The 12901-nt window shown below is 42.6% G+C and overlaps 1 protein-coding gene and 1 long non-coding RNA gene across 2 annotated transcripts in view; both read left to right on the forward strand.

The window, feature by feature from the left end:
• Positions 1–12901, forward strand: part of LOC309613941 — a 211744-nt gene that overhangs the window by 71858 nt on the left and 126985 nt on the right. The gene's annotated exons all lie outside the window — the stretch shown is intronic.
• DEFB121 (defensin beta 121) lies at positions 421–5430 on the forward strand. The gene has a single exon (XM_082361500.1). The coding sequence runs from the start codon at positions 1223–1225 to the stop codon at positions 1478–1480; it is 258 nt and encodes an 85-aa protein (XP_082217626.1). The 5' UTR covers positions 421–1222; the 3' UTR covers positions 1481–5430.

Below are 12901 nucleotides of genomic sequence, written 5' to 3' on the forward strand. Positions count from 1 at the left end.
ATTTTCCCCCTTCTTGGCTCCCCAGAAGCCAAAAACTCTCAAAGGCAAGGCTGTGTCTTCTCTTTAACTCCTCTTCCCCCTCTCCTGGCCTCCTCTGGAAGAGCAGAAGAGGGTGGCGTATTCAACAGCCATTCAACCAATGTGGTTGATTACTCATCTGTCTAATCTTAAATGACTGTTCCCTTTCTGGTTCACCAATCATGGCTCTGCCATGCTCCTTGGGGCAATAAATACCAGTCTGGACTGGTCGCCCAGAATGGAGACCTCTGTCTGTCTTGCCAGCCAAGAAGCCTATCTTTACCTGAGCTCCCACCATTCATGAAGTTCCTTCGTCTGATTTTAACTGTTACCCTGCTCCTGGTCCAGGTCACCCCAGGTAACCAGGATCTCTCCCAAGGGGCAGTGGGTCAGGGAACCTGATGCATATTCAGGGAACTCTGGGGGCTTTATAGCTTAGGCTGGGAGAATGGCCTTGGGCAGGGAGGATGGCCTTTGGATACCTCTCTAGCCAAGGGGAAGTTTGAGTTCCCTGGTGCTGATTTTTTCAGTGCTATTAGTTGACCACTCTGACCTTCTCTGTGGTTGGCTCTGGAGAAGCTGAACATGATGATGGTGAGGTGGGGCAGGTACAGGGAGGAGAGAGACTTGGACATAGAGTATAGAGGAAGTGGGAGCTTTTCCAAAAACATTCCTTGGGAGAATTTGAATTTTGATCAATTGCCTCTATGAAAATGGTTCCTTAATTTCTGATTGTTTGAGGATTCTGATTCCACTCTCTCAGCCAACCTCAATTTATCTGGGCTACTTTAGATTGTAGTTTCCCCAGAGCAGCTGTTCCTAATTATTTCAGCTCATTAAGACCAGTGAAAAGCTCTGGGATGTTGTGGAGAAGAGTTTTACAGATAACCAAGAAGACTTGCAGACGTCCTGAGGGGTGTATTTCAGATTCCTGTCCCCTTTCATTAATATGATCAGAGACGGTATCCAAGGGCAAAGGGAAAAGATGGTTAGTTGATACCTGGGCACCTGTGTACCTTATAATATGGTGGAGATGAAAGCCTGGAGAGAGGAGTCCTCTTGCCTCCCCAAAGGCCAGGGAAGGGAAGCTGACTAGTAGGTCCCAGGCCACTGAGTGGGGAGAATTTTGGGATTGTGACTGGGGACACAAGTGGGGAAAGAAAAGATAGTGACTATAATCTCCCTTAAACCTGGAGGTTGCCTAATGAGGGCTTCTTCCTCATGTCTTCTTATTTCCCTTTACTGTCTTTTCTACTGGGCTTTGGCCTCCCCTTTCCCCAGCCCTCTGTTTATTTCAAGACTGATCCGTCCCTCTCCTTTCCTTTTAATTTCAGCCATGAAGTGTTGGGGTAAGTTGGGAAGATGCAGAACAACGTGTGAACAGAATGAAGTGTTCTATATATTTTGCAGGAATGAGGTTATGTGCTGTGTAAATCCCAAGTATGTACCTGTTGGAAACTGAATCCTCAAACATGGCTGGAAGATTGGGATAAATTTCTGTGGTCTGATACCTCATCTAAACTGGAGTCTAACATCATTGGACCCTACAGTTCTGTTAAATCATTCTTTACTGTACCCTGTTTGTGTCTGGCAGTTCTACCCAGTTATATTTAGAAATATTATGTTTTATATATAATTTATATACACTATATTTAGAAATAAATAAGGAGTGAAGTAAGGTGCATATGGGTATTAGGGAGAACAGTATGGACCAGTAAGTGGTAATAATCTCAGTCTTGCCCATAGCTCTCAGCCTGCTGGCCCATGGATGATCGCAGATGATATAAATAAGGAATGTTCATTCTGTTTGATTCTTGTTTTCTAGACCAGCACTGCCAATAGAATTTTCTGCAACAATAGAATTGTTCCATATCTGTGTTGTCCAATATGGTAACTACTAGCCACATTTGGCTATTAAGCATTTGAAACGTGGCTAGTGTGAGTGGGGAGCTGAAATTTTAATTTAATCTATACTTAAATGTACATAGCTAAATGTGGCTATTGGTTATTGTATTGGACAGTGTAGTAGCTTTAGAGTCTAGAGATATAAAGCAGAGGCAGGTTATGGGGCTCAATCTCTGGGTATTTTAGGGGAAGTCAAGGAGGCAAGCTAGGGTCTGTGGGGAACACATTCTTAGTCTGCTGGTTCTCTTTCTCTACCTTTACACCAAAGGCTGCAACTCCTCTGATAATACTTGCAGTTCTGTCTTGTTAGGGACTCCAGGAATGTGCCATTCGCCATGGAGAGAGTTGGTATCAGGTCCCATGTGGATTCCTGCTCCATCTCTTTCCTTTCTCCCTAGTTGGGGCTGCATGGTGTTGAACTGCTGGCTAGTCCTTTTCCAGGACTGATCCTGAACTGAGACAACAGGGATTTTACTGTCTCCAGCTCCATGACTTGGGTCATGGTTCCAAGTATTCCCAACCCATTGCTACTTATCTGACTAATCAAAAAGAACTGATTCTTTATCCTGAGTTGGAAAGTTCTGTCTGGAGTTAGCTGTCTACTATCCAGTCCCTTCATCTGAGAACACTGAAACTGGCCTCAGGCTTATGGCTTGACTCAGTCATCCCTAGAACGCCTTTTTGATGAGTACCTCCAGCCTTAGTGTCTAAGTATCACTGCAGCTGTCAAAGGATGAGTATTGGATTCAGGATCAGAAGATCTGGCTTCAAATCCTTGCTTGATCACATATCAGATGCATGATCCTAGGCAAACCATTTAATCATCTCTGTTTTATTTTCTCATCTATAAAACAAGGACTTATCTTACCCAAGCACAGGGATATTGTGAGGATTAAATGAAATAACAGGAAAGTACCCAGTACAGAGTGTAGCACACATTCGATTCTGATAAATGTAAGTTGAATCTAGATTGATCTGACTCCCTAATTTTCTCCTTTTAGACTCTGCATAGATATACCCTGACTATAAAAAATTAAGATCCTCCTTCCCCAGTTTGTCCCAACTCCTACTTGCCAGATTGAATCACTCTTAAAATTGAAATGAAGCCCTTGACCTCACTACTTTTTCACTGATCATCTCAACCTCCTGACTCCACTTCCCTCTGTACTCAGGTTGTATATCATGATCTAGCCCTGTAACAATTCTTTTTGCAGACAGTCTCAACTCCCATGTTCCACCTGCTTAAAATATTCCCAGTTTGGTAGAATGCAACCACTTGCTTGGCTTCTCCATATGTATACTTTATCAGCTAATTATTCTTGGAGAAAATTATCTAACTGGCCTCACTGATTTTATAGGAAACTCAGGGCCTCAAACCTCAAATAGCACTCAACACTTCCCCACCTAATCTCTTGATTTCTTCTAGGAAGCTTGACTTCTCACTCTCTGAAATCACTATTCCATGAGTTTTCCTTGCTCCTCAATTTTCTATTACTTCCTTTCTCTAAAATATTACTCCTTGACTCATATTTTGAGAAAATGGAAACAACTCCTTCATCTTCTCTTGACTAGGTCTACATATTCTTTCATCTGGTTCTACAACTCCTGTCTTCCTTTTGTTTATGATGGAACAGTGGTGCCTGCTCCTGAGAAACCAACCCCTCCACTTGTCCACACCCCCTTTTTTCTACCCTACTCAAGGACTTCATCTTCAATTGTTCTCTTCATTCTCCCACTCTCTACTGGACCATTTCTATCATTATACAAAGATGTTCTCGTACCTCCCATCTCAAAACAAAACATCCCTTAGTCCCATATCCCTTTCTGGATTATGCCCCATTTCTTTGCAATTCTTCAAAGAAAAATTTCTCAAAATGCTGTCTGCCTTCACTTCCCTACTTTCTCATTTTGCATTCACTTTTCAACTCAATTCAATTTGGCTTTAACCTTGCCATTGAAACTTCTCTTGTAAAGGTCACTAATTATCTCCAATGTTGCCAAACTCAATACAGGCATCCTTTTTTTCTTTCATTGACTTCTGAGCAGTATTTGACATAGGGGCCACTACCTCCTCATTGAAATGCTTTCTTCTCTTGACTTCTGAGTTACCAGACTCTTAGTTTGCCTTTAATTGGCCAGGCAATTTCTTTTGTCTTCTGTCTATGTTCTTCCTTCCCTCCTTCCGAATCACAAGGGCTTCTTTCTATTTTTTTCCCCCCACTGGTGCTTTTAACACCTTCCATATGCTGACTACTTCCAAATTCATATCTCTAACCCCAGACTCTCTCAAACCTCTGGACTGATCTATCTGCCTCCTTAAGTGACATCTCCATTTGGATGCCTAATGTATCCTCTTGGTGGGGACCTTGCTTCACCAAGCCTTGTTACTACCCTATTATTTCCCTTTTCAGTAAATAGTAACAACATATACCAGTTGCTCCAAACCTAGAAGTCATCCTTGGTTCCTTACTTTGCTTCACTGCATTCAATTTATCAGCAAGTCCTATGGCTGTGCCCTCGAAATATATCTGAAGACCATCCATGCCTTTCCATCTAGTTCAAGTCACTGTTATCTTTTTTCCTAGTTTTCTTTTCTTTTTTTTACTTTTTATCGTATATCCGAGTATAGTTGATTAACAATATTGTAATAGTTTCAGGTGTACATTAAAGTGATTCAGTTATAAATATACATGTATCTATTCTTTTTCAAATTCTTTTCCCATTTAGTTTGTTACATAATACTGAGCAGAGTTCCCTGTGCTGTACTATAGGTCTTCGTTGGTTATCCATTTTTTTAAAAAAATTTATTTATTTATTTATTTGATTGTGCCGGGTCTTAGTTGTGGTCTGCCTGCTCCTTAGTTGCAGCACGTGGGCTCCTTAGTTGCAGCAGGTGGGCTCCTTAGTTGTGGCTCGTGGGCTCCTTAGTTGGGGCATGTGGGCTCCTTATTTGTGGCATGCGAACTCTTAGTTGTGGCATGCATGTGGGATCTAGATAGCAGTGTGTACCTGTCAATCCCAAACTCCCTAACTATCCCTGCCCCCACCCTTCCCCACTGGTAACCATAGGTTTGTTTTCAAGTCTGTGAGTCTGTTTCTGTTTTGTAAATAAGTTCATTTGTATCATTTCTTTTTAGATTCTGCATGTAAGTGATGTCATACGATATTTCTCTTTCTCTGTCTGACTTACTTCACTAAGTATGACAATCTCTAGTTCCATCCATTTTGCTGCAAATGGCATTATTTCATTCTTTTTAATGGTTGAGTAATATTCCATTGTATATATGTACCACATCTTCTTTATCCATTCCTCTGTTGATGGACATTTAGGTTGCTTCCATGTCTTGGCTGTGTAAACAGTGCTGCAATGAAACCACTGTTATCTTAATCTGAATTTCTACAATAGTTTCCTAACTAGTTTCTTGTTTAATCCTCTAATTAATTTTCCACATAGCAGCCAAAAGGTAAATTATATCCTGTCACTGTTCTGTTTAACACCAAACTATGGCTTCCTGTTTCCTTAAGAGTAAAATCCAGACTCCTTGCCACAGCCGGTGAGGCCCCACCCGACCTGGCCTTGCTTACCTCTGTGGCGTCTTCCTTCCTCTTTACAGTCAGGTCACTCTGGCCTCCTTTCTGTTCCTTCAGGTCAACAAGCTCTTTCCTGCCTTAGGGCCTTACTGCATGCCATTCCTTCTGCCTAAGAAAGCTCTTCCTCTGCTATCTGTGTCGTTGTTTTTGTCCCATCCTCCAGGCCTTACAGTTTTTTTTCTGGACAAACTCTTTATTTTCAGATGAGTAAACTGAAAAAATTTTAATGTAAAAATCTAGATAATCTGATTTCTTTTAAAAAAAATAAAAGACTCAGCAACACGGTTACTCCTTCTTGAAAAGGGCCAATCTTCTGGAACCCTCTCCAGTTTGCCACAGTCCTCACCACTCCCTAAAGTTTCCCTGATGAAGAAGCTAAGTATCAAGAGCAGCACTAAAACTCCAAAGTGATGACCCTGGCATACCATGGTAATACACCGGACCTTCTCCCTTCATGTGTGTTACTTGCCTGTCACTGAAGGCAAGTGAACTTGAGGCTTCAGATTTGCAATAGATGTGTTTCTGTGAAGTATTGGGGGAAATATCATTTACAAATCAAACTCCATCTGAAATGCATGTAGTTTGCTATTCAGTGAAAGCAACTGTAACTATAAATGACCTCTTTTGTAGATCAAATGAGCACATTTGATTATATTTCTATTGCCTTGACAAGAGCTACATATTAGCTTGGCATATAATTCTGAGAGCTTAATTTGACTTTTTATTTATTTATTTTTGGCTGAGTTGGGTCTTCGTTGCTGCGTGTGGGCTTTCTCTAATTGCAGCGAGTGGGGGCTACTCTTCATTGCAGTGCATGGGCTTCTCATTGCGGTGACTTCTCTTGTTGCAGAGCATGGGCTCTAGGTGTGCGGGCTTCAGTAGTTGCAGCACGCGGGCTCAGTAGTTGTGGCACATGGACTCTAGAGAGCGTGGGCTTCAGTAGTTGCAGTGCATGGGCTCTAGGGAGTGTGGGCTTCAGTAGTTGTGGCGTGTGGGCTCAGTAGTTGTGGATCGTGGGCTCTATAGCTCAGGCTTAGTAGTTGTGGTGCACGGGCTTAGTTGCTCCGTGGCATGTGGGATCTTCCCAGACCAGGGATCAAACCTGTGTTCCCTGCATTGGCAGGTGGATTCTTAACCACTGTGCCACCAGGGAAGTCCCAATTTGACCTATTAAAATTCTATAAAAGTTTCTTCCTTTTATTATTATGACATTTACTTTTGCACAGCGGAAGCTTGGGTTCAGTGTGACTGTTCTTCCTTTGCAAGTAATCTGTTTGGCTTTCTCTTCCTGCATGGATAAGACCACATTTCTTATGCAATTTTTTAAATTTAATTTTTTATTTTATATTGGAGTATAGTTGATTTACAATGTTGTGTTAGCTTCAAATAAAACTGTTACCAAGACAAGTTGAAGATAGAGTAACATTAAATTAATTTTTGCCAGGGATATGGCAAGCTCATTAAAGCTGTAGATCTAGATATTTTTTTCCACCCTAGAAAGTTTTCCTTTTTGCATATAGTTTAAAAAAACTTTGATTGGTACATAAATTTCATATAAAGTTTACCCATGCTAAGTGATATGGTTCAATGATTTTTAATTTCAGAACATTTCCATCATCCCCCAAATTTCCTTTGTACTCCTTTGCAGTTAATCCCTGCTCCCACCCTCCAGCTCTAGCCGAGCCAGTAATGTACTTGCCCCAGTCATGACCTCAACCTTGGACAGGTATTGGCTCTCCTTAATCATTCATCACTGAGGTCATCACTCCCACCAACAATGCCACTGGACATGGGTGTTCAGGCCTTAAATTTAAATGTCATCCTTGATTATCATATCTAACAAAGTTCTTTATATGAATGCCAATGTCTTTCTTAGCACTTCTCAAAAATCAGTAATTATTTTGTTCATTTACCCGTTTCTTATCGGGAGAATTTGGATTTCATGTTATCAGGGTCCTTGTCAGTTTTGCTCATCATTCCATCCTTGGAGTGAAACACACTAGGAATGTAATAAATATTTGCTAACTCTATGAATATTTAAAGCTCAAGAAGGTCACCTTTTCACTCAAACAGGCATCCCTTCCCAAATCTCATGCTTTACCATCATCTGAGATGCAAGACTTTGGATGCCGCCCCCTTCACTTCTCACATCAAGCCAGCCCTCAAAGCTTCTTGATTCTTCCTCTGTGGTATCTTTGTACAACCCCACTTTCCCTCACTGTTTTCGGGGCTGTTCTCTCACCCTGGTCTCTCATTAGCATCCTCCCTCCTCTTTTCTCATACTCCAGGCCTTTTATCCTGAGTTTTGCTGCTGATCTCTTAATCTCCCTGCCAGGTCACATTCTGGCATCCAATCTCACAAGTGTTCCTTGTTGAATAGAGCAACGTTTTCTCAAGCTATTTGGTGATGAAACACCTTAAATTTATTACTGGATGTAATGGTTAGAGTTCATTAGAGACCAATTTAAGCAGAAAGGGCATTTCTTGGAAGGATAACATGTAACACATAGAACTGACTGGAAGTCTAGACAATTGGAAGGACCAAAGGGGAGTGGGGAGCAGAAATAATGTACCAGGATCCCACCACCAGCATTGCCATCCTGGAAATGGACACCAGCATCACACCTGGACTCTTGTCTGAATTTCTCCTGCAGTGGCTCTGCCTGCTGCCCATATGTGAGTATGTCCTCCACCTTCTCTGTGGTTTGGATTTAGTCCTTTATGATTCAAAGTTTTTTGTTGGAGCATCCAGTTGGCTGAGCCTGGGTTGTGTGCCTGCCTGCTAATTCCCAAGGTGGCACAAAAAGATTTGCCTTCCATCAAGACCCAAAGAATGGAGAATTATTCCCAGATGGAAAGGGGTTCAGATGCTGAGTGTCCAAAGATGCAGCAAGTGATCACTACTAGGGACTATTACCCTGAAGCCTTTCCCTTTCCCTGGAGTGTTTTCCTTTCCACTTTGACCTTTCTGATTGCCAGGGCCAGGACAAGGGAGAGGAGAGGAAGGTGCCTAGAGTTCAATGTAGAAGGAGGCACTCACTCTCAGGGTTGTGCAAGTGTCTCCTTACACGTTGCATCCTAGGCACCTTCTTCACCTCATCCTAGTCCTGACCTTGCCAATTGCATCCTGCACTTCCCCTTTTCAGCACCCACCACACTTGTACTTATTTCAATGTTTGTCTTTATGACAGACTGTAATCTCCAGGAAGACAGAGATCACAGCTGATTTATTTTCTCTATTCCAGAACAGAATCCGGCATAAACTGGGGATCCAACCAATATTAGTTTAACAATTGTCTGACTTAATGACTTACATGTTTGGCTTAAAATAGACAGCAGAAATGGCCTCACAAGAAAATTCCCTCTTTCAGGCATAGCTTCACAAAGGAATAGTATAAGTGTCTGATATTCAATAACCATGGAATGATATTAAAAATACATATTGAGATTATAAGACACTTAGCAGGGATGGGTGACAGTCACACTGTCCATCACTGTGATGCATTGGTCAATGCTTCCATTATTGCTGAGCAGATTGAAAGGCATGCTTTTGTGAGTCAGCTGACGTCTTCTCTGAATATCTGGAGTTCTTGAGGATATCATGCCTCACCCTAAAGGAAAAGTTATTGCATATTGATGAGATCAGTGATACAAAAGTATTTAGTATTTTTAACAAAATTTATTTATTTTATTTATTTATTATTGGCTACGTTGGGTCTTCGTTGCTGTGCGTGGGCTTTCTCTAGTTGTGGTGAGCAGGGGCTACTCTTCGTTGCGGTGCACGGGCTTCTCACTGCAGTGGCTTCTCTTGTTGCAGACCATGGGCTCTAGGCTCGCAGGCTTCAGCAGTTGTGGCACGCGGGCTCAGTAGTTGTGGCTCACAGGCTTAGTTGCTCCGCGGCATGTGGGATCTTCCTGGGCCAGGGCTCGAACCCGTGTCCACTGCATTGGCAGGTGGATTCTTAACCACTGCACCACCAGGAAAGTGCTGTATTTAGTATTTTTAAAACAAACATTGTGGCAGTAAGTCAGAAAGAGAAAAACAAATACCGTATGCTAACACATATATATGGAATCTAAGAAAAAAAAAAAAAAAAGGTCATGAAGAACCTAGGGGTAAGACGGGAATAAAGACGCAGACCTACTAGAGAATGGACTTGAGGATATGGGGAGGGGGAAGGGTAAGCTGTGACAAAGTGAGAGAGTGGCATGGACATATATACACTACCAAATGTAAAATAGATAGCTAGTGGGAAGCAGCCGCATAGCACAGGGAGATCAGCTCAGTGCTTTTGTGACCACCTAGAGGGGTGGGATAGGGAGGGTGGGAGGGAGACACAAGAAGGAGGATATATGGGGATATATGTATATGTATAGCTGATTCACTTCGTTATAAAGCAGAAACTAACACACCATTGCAAAGCAATTATACTCCAATAAAGATGTTAAAAAAAAAAGAATTTAATGTAGTAATTATCTGATCATTTCTTTTTCCATTTTACTTGAAGCATTAGCAAAAGAGTAAAAAGATAATTTTTTCTGCCCAGTTATTGGAAGGAAAGCCGGGATACTTTGTGTTCTCTGTTTTTCACTGGAGAATTGAAAATGTGTGTGTGTGTGTGTGAGTTTGTGCCCTGAAGCCAACTCTTTCTCTCCCCCTACCCTCATCTTTGTTAGGGAGGCCTAGGTGCAAGGAGAGCAGTTAGATTGGATTGTCTCAGAAATGGGATGACGATTTTTTGCTTCAGGTTCAAGAGAGGACGAGTAGCCTGTCATTTGGGGATGTTGAATCTCCACGACTGGGACAAGAGATGGGGTTTGGTTTCAAGGGTGTTTGATAAAGCACCCCAACGTGACAGGTACTCAGATGGGGTTTCCGGCATGGAAGGCAACCACTGTGGACACAGCCACGATGGCTGTGGTCCTGGGAGAAGCAGCAAAGGCCTGCATGGTTGGACTTGTGGTCGGTGGAGAAAGCCATGGTGAGGAGCAATTCTCCAGCTGCCCAGAACCGCCCAATGAATAGTCGACAGAGTTCATCAGCAGCATCCTGAACACGAGGAGCAAGAGAAATGAATATCATCATCATGGAATAAGGATCGGGTCCTTCCTCATTTCCCAGAACCATGAGGAACAAGTAGAGAAAGTCAGGAAACCCCAATAACACCTGACCCTGGACATCTCACCAACTTTGCAAGTGGTATCTTGGTGCTAAATTAAAAAAAAAGAAATACAGCATTTCCTGAGGCTTGAATGTGGTGGGGCATTCATAACTGGTATGGGACTATTAATATTTTAATGAATTTTACTAGCATCTATTTCTTTTATGGAATATTGCTTGAAACAAGACACAGTTAGGGATACTGTAGTGTAGGGGTTTCTCTAGTATCCAGACACTCTTTAATAGCCCCACCACACTTGCACGTGGACTTGGCCCTTGTATCACCTTTCTCTGAGCCACAGACCCTCACCTGGATGCTTTTCCTTCCTCGCTGGAGAAGTGAGGAGCTGACGTGAATGCATGGGAGTGAGAGATGTCTGTAAAAGGCTGTGATTTTATGGTTCCCATTTCTTTTACCTTCTTGTCATGTTATTAACCTCACAGGTTGGTGGGAGGAGTAAATGAGATCAGGTAAAAAGTACCTGCTCTGGGAACTTGGTAATTAGTACTTCCCTCCTCCTCTCCACTGTGGGATTCAGGTGGTAAGAAGTGTGTAGACCCTTCAAGAACTTCAAAATGCAACTTATAAAGATTTCAGGAGTGGGTGGTGTCAGTCTCAGAGCACTGGCCAGGCCGGGCTGTACCCATGTGGGAGGCATCACACAGGCCAAGGTCACAGTCCATTCTGGTCTTGGCGGGTCCCAGGTCCCACACAATAACCAGCGGCCAAGTTGGCTCTCTGACCAAAGCCTGCCTCTTTCCCTGTCTCCTGCCTTCTTTTCCCACAGTGGCCTCTGCTTGCTGGCCACCTTGGCAGCCCTTGTTCCCTGCTCCCCCTTCGGCCCTTTCCCTTAGCCTTGGCCCAGATCTCCCAGCTTAGCAGAAAAATCACCATGCAGCTGTCACATTCCAGAGCCTAGAATGTAGGGGAACAAAGGGCCTGAGCTGCACAGAGCTCTAGGCCATGGCATTTGAAGATCTGAGAACAAACACACAAGCAGATATGTACTCAGAAGTACACAGACACATACCCACACACCAATTACACGTCTACACACAAACTGCAGGCAAGTATAAACATACTTAAACATACACATTCAAGTACTCACATACACAAAATACTTACAAATAACACATGCACAAAATAAACATAAAATACACAAAATTTGAGCATACGCAGCTATGCTCAGATTTATATGCACACAGATAAGTACATATAAACAAAATGCAATACAAACATAAACCCAGACACCCAAACATAAATGTGCTATAGCTATGAAACCATCTTTTTCAGTTTCTCCTTATCTCAGTCAAGACCATTTCTCTGAATCATTGCAGTGTTTCTTGGGCAATCTGTGTATACAAGGATTCATAAGGGGGCTTATGAAATATTGCAAAGAGCTGTAATCAGGAAGGGCCTGGAATCTCTGGGTTGGAAACTTCTGGTTTATTACAATAATCACAGCAGGTACTGCAGTCACTAAATGTCAGGTGGTGTTCTAAGTGTATTCACTCATTTGATCCTCATTAACAAACTTATGAAATAAGTACTATTATTACCCCATTGTATAGCTGAGGAAACAGGTACAGAGTTAATTAAAATTTCCAAGGTAACACAGCCAGGAGTCTAACTTCAGAATACAGGCTTGTCAACATTTTGCTATGTTGTCTCATTCAATGTTGAGTCCTGCAGACACTGAATGACATACTTAAGGATACATGGTAAGATACTCAGCCCCCAACCCCAGACCAAACCCAATGCCTAGCATCTCCATCACATGGCTGGATGGTGCCCCCCACACTCCCTCATCCTGATCAGCACCACTGCACACCGAGCAAGTCCTGCCAACAGCTGGAGTGAGTGATCTTAAACACAGAGAAGTGCACGGTGCTGCCCAAGTAGCTTTCAAAATAAAGCAATACTCAACTCTGGAATAAAAATGAACATCTGTGAAATGACACGAAACATTTTCTTATGCTGAAATTAAAATGGGTTTTCAGATTCTCTTACTTTATTTTTGGCCTGTGCCTTGCCAGGGGTCCTGAGCATGTGCTGTTTTCCTGTTGGGCCGTCCAGCCCCGGCCTCCCTCTCAGCTTTTACCCTTGCAGCTCTCTCCTCCGTCACCCACAGTGGCTTCTCTAGACTATCCGTTTTCTCCAAGCCCCATCCACCCACCCAGCAGAGGAACTTAGCTCCACTTTCACTGAGACAGTAGAGGCCAAGT

Source organism: Balaenoptera borealis (genome assembly GCF_965194805.1).
Source record: "Balaenoptera borealis genome assembly, chromosome: 16".
NCBI classification, from domain to species: domain Eukaryota; kingdom Metazoa; phylum Chordata; class Mammalia; order Artiodactyla; family Balaenopteridae; genus Balaenoptera; species Balaenoptera borealis.

Bases quoted from the DNA above. Each gene is read 5' to 3' on its own strand.
- DEFB121 (XM_082361500.1), top strand. From the start codon at position 1,223: ATGAGGGCTTCTTCCTCATGTCTTCTTATTTCCCTTTACTGTCTTTTC.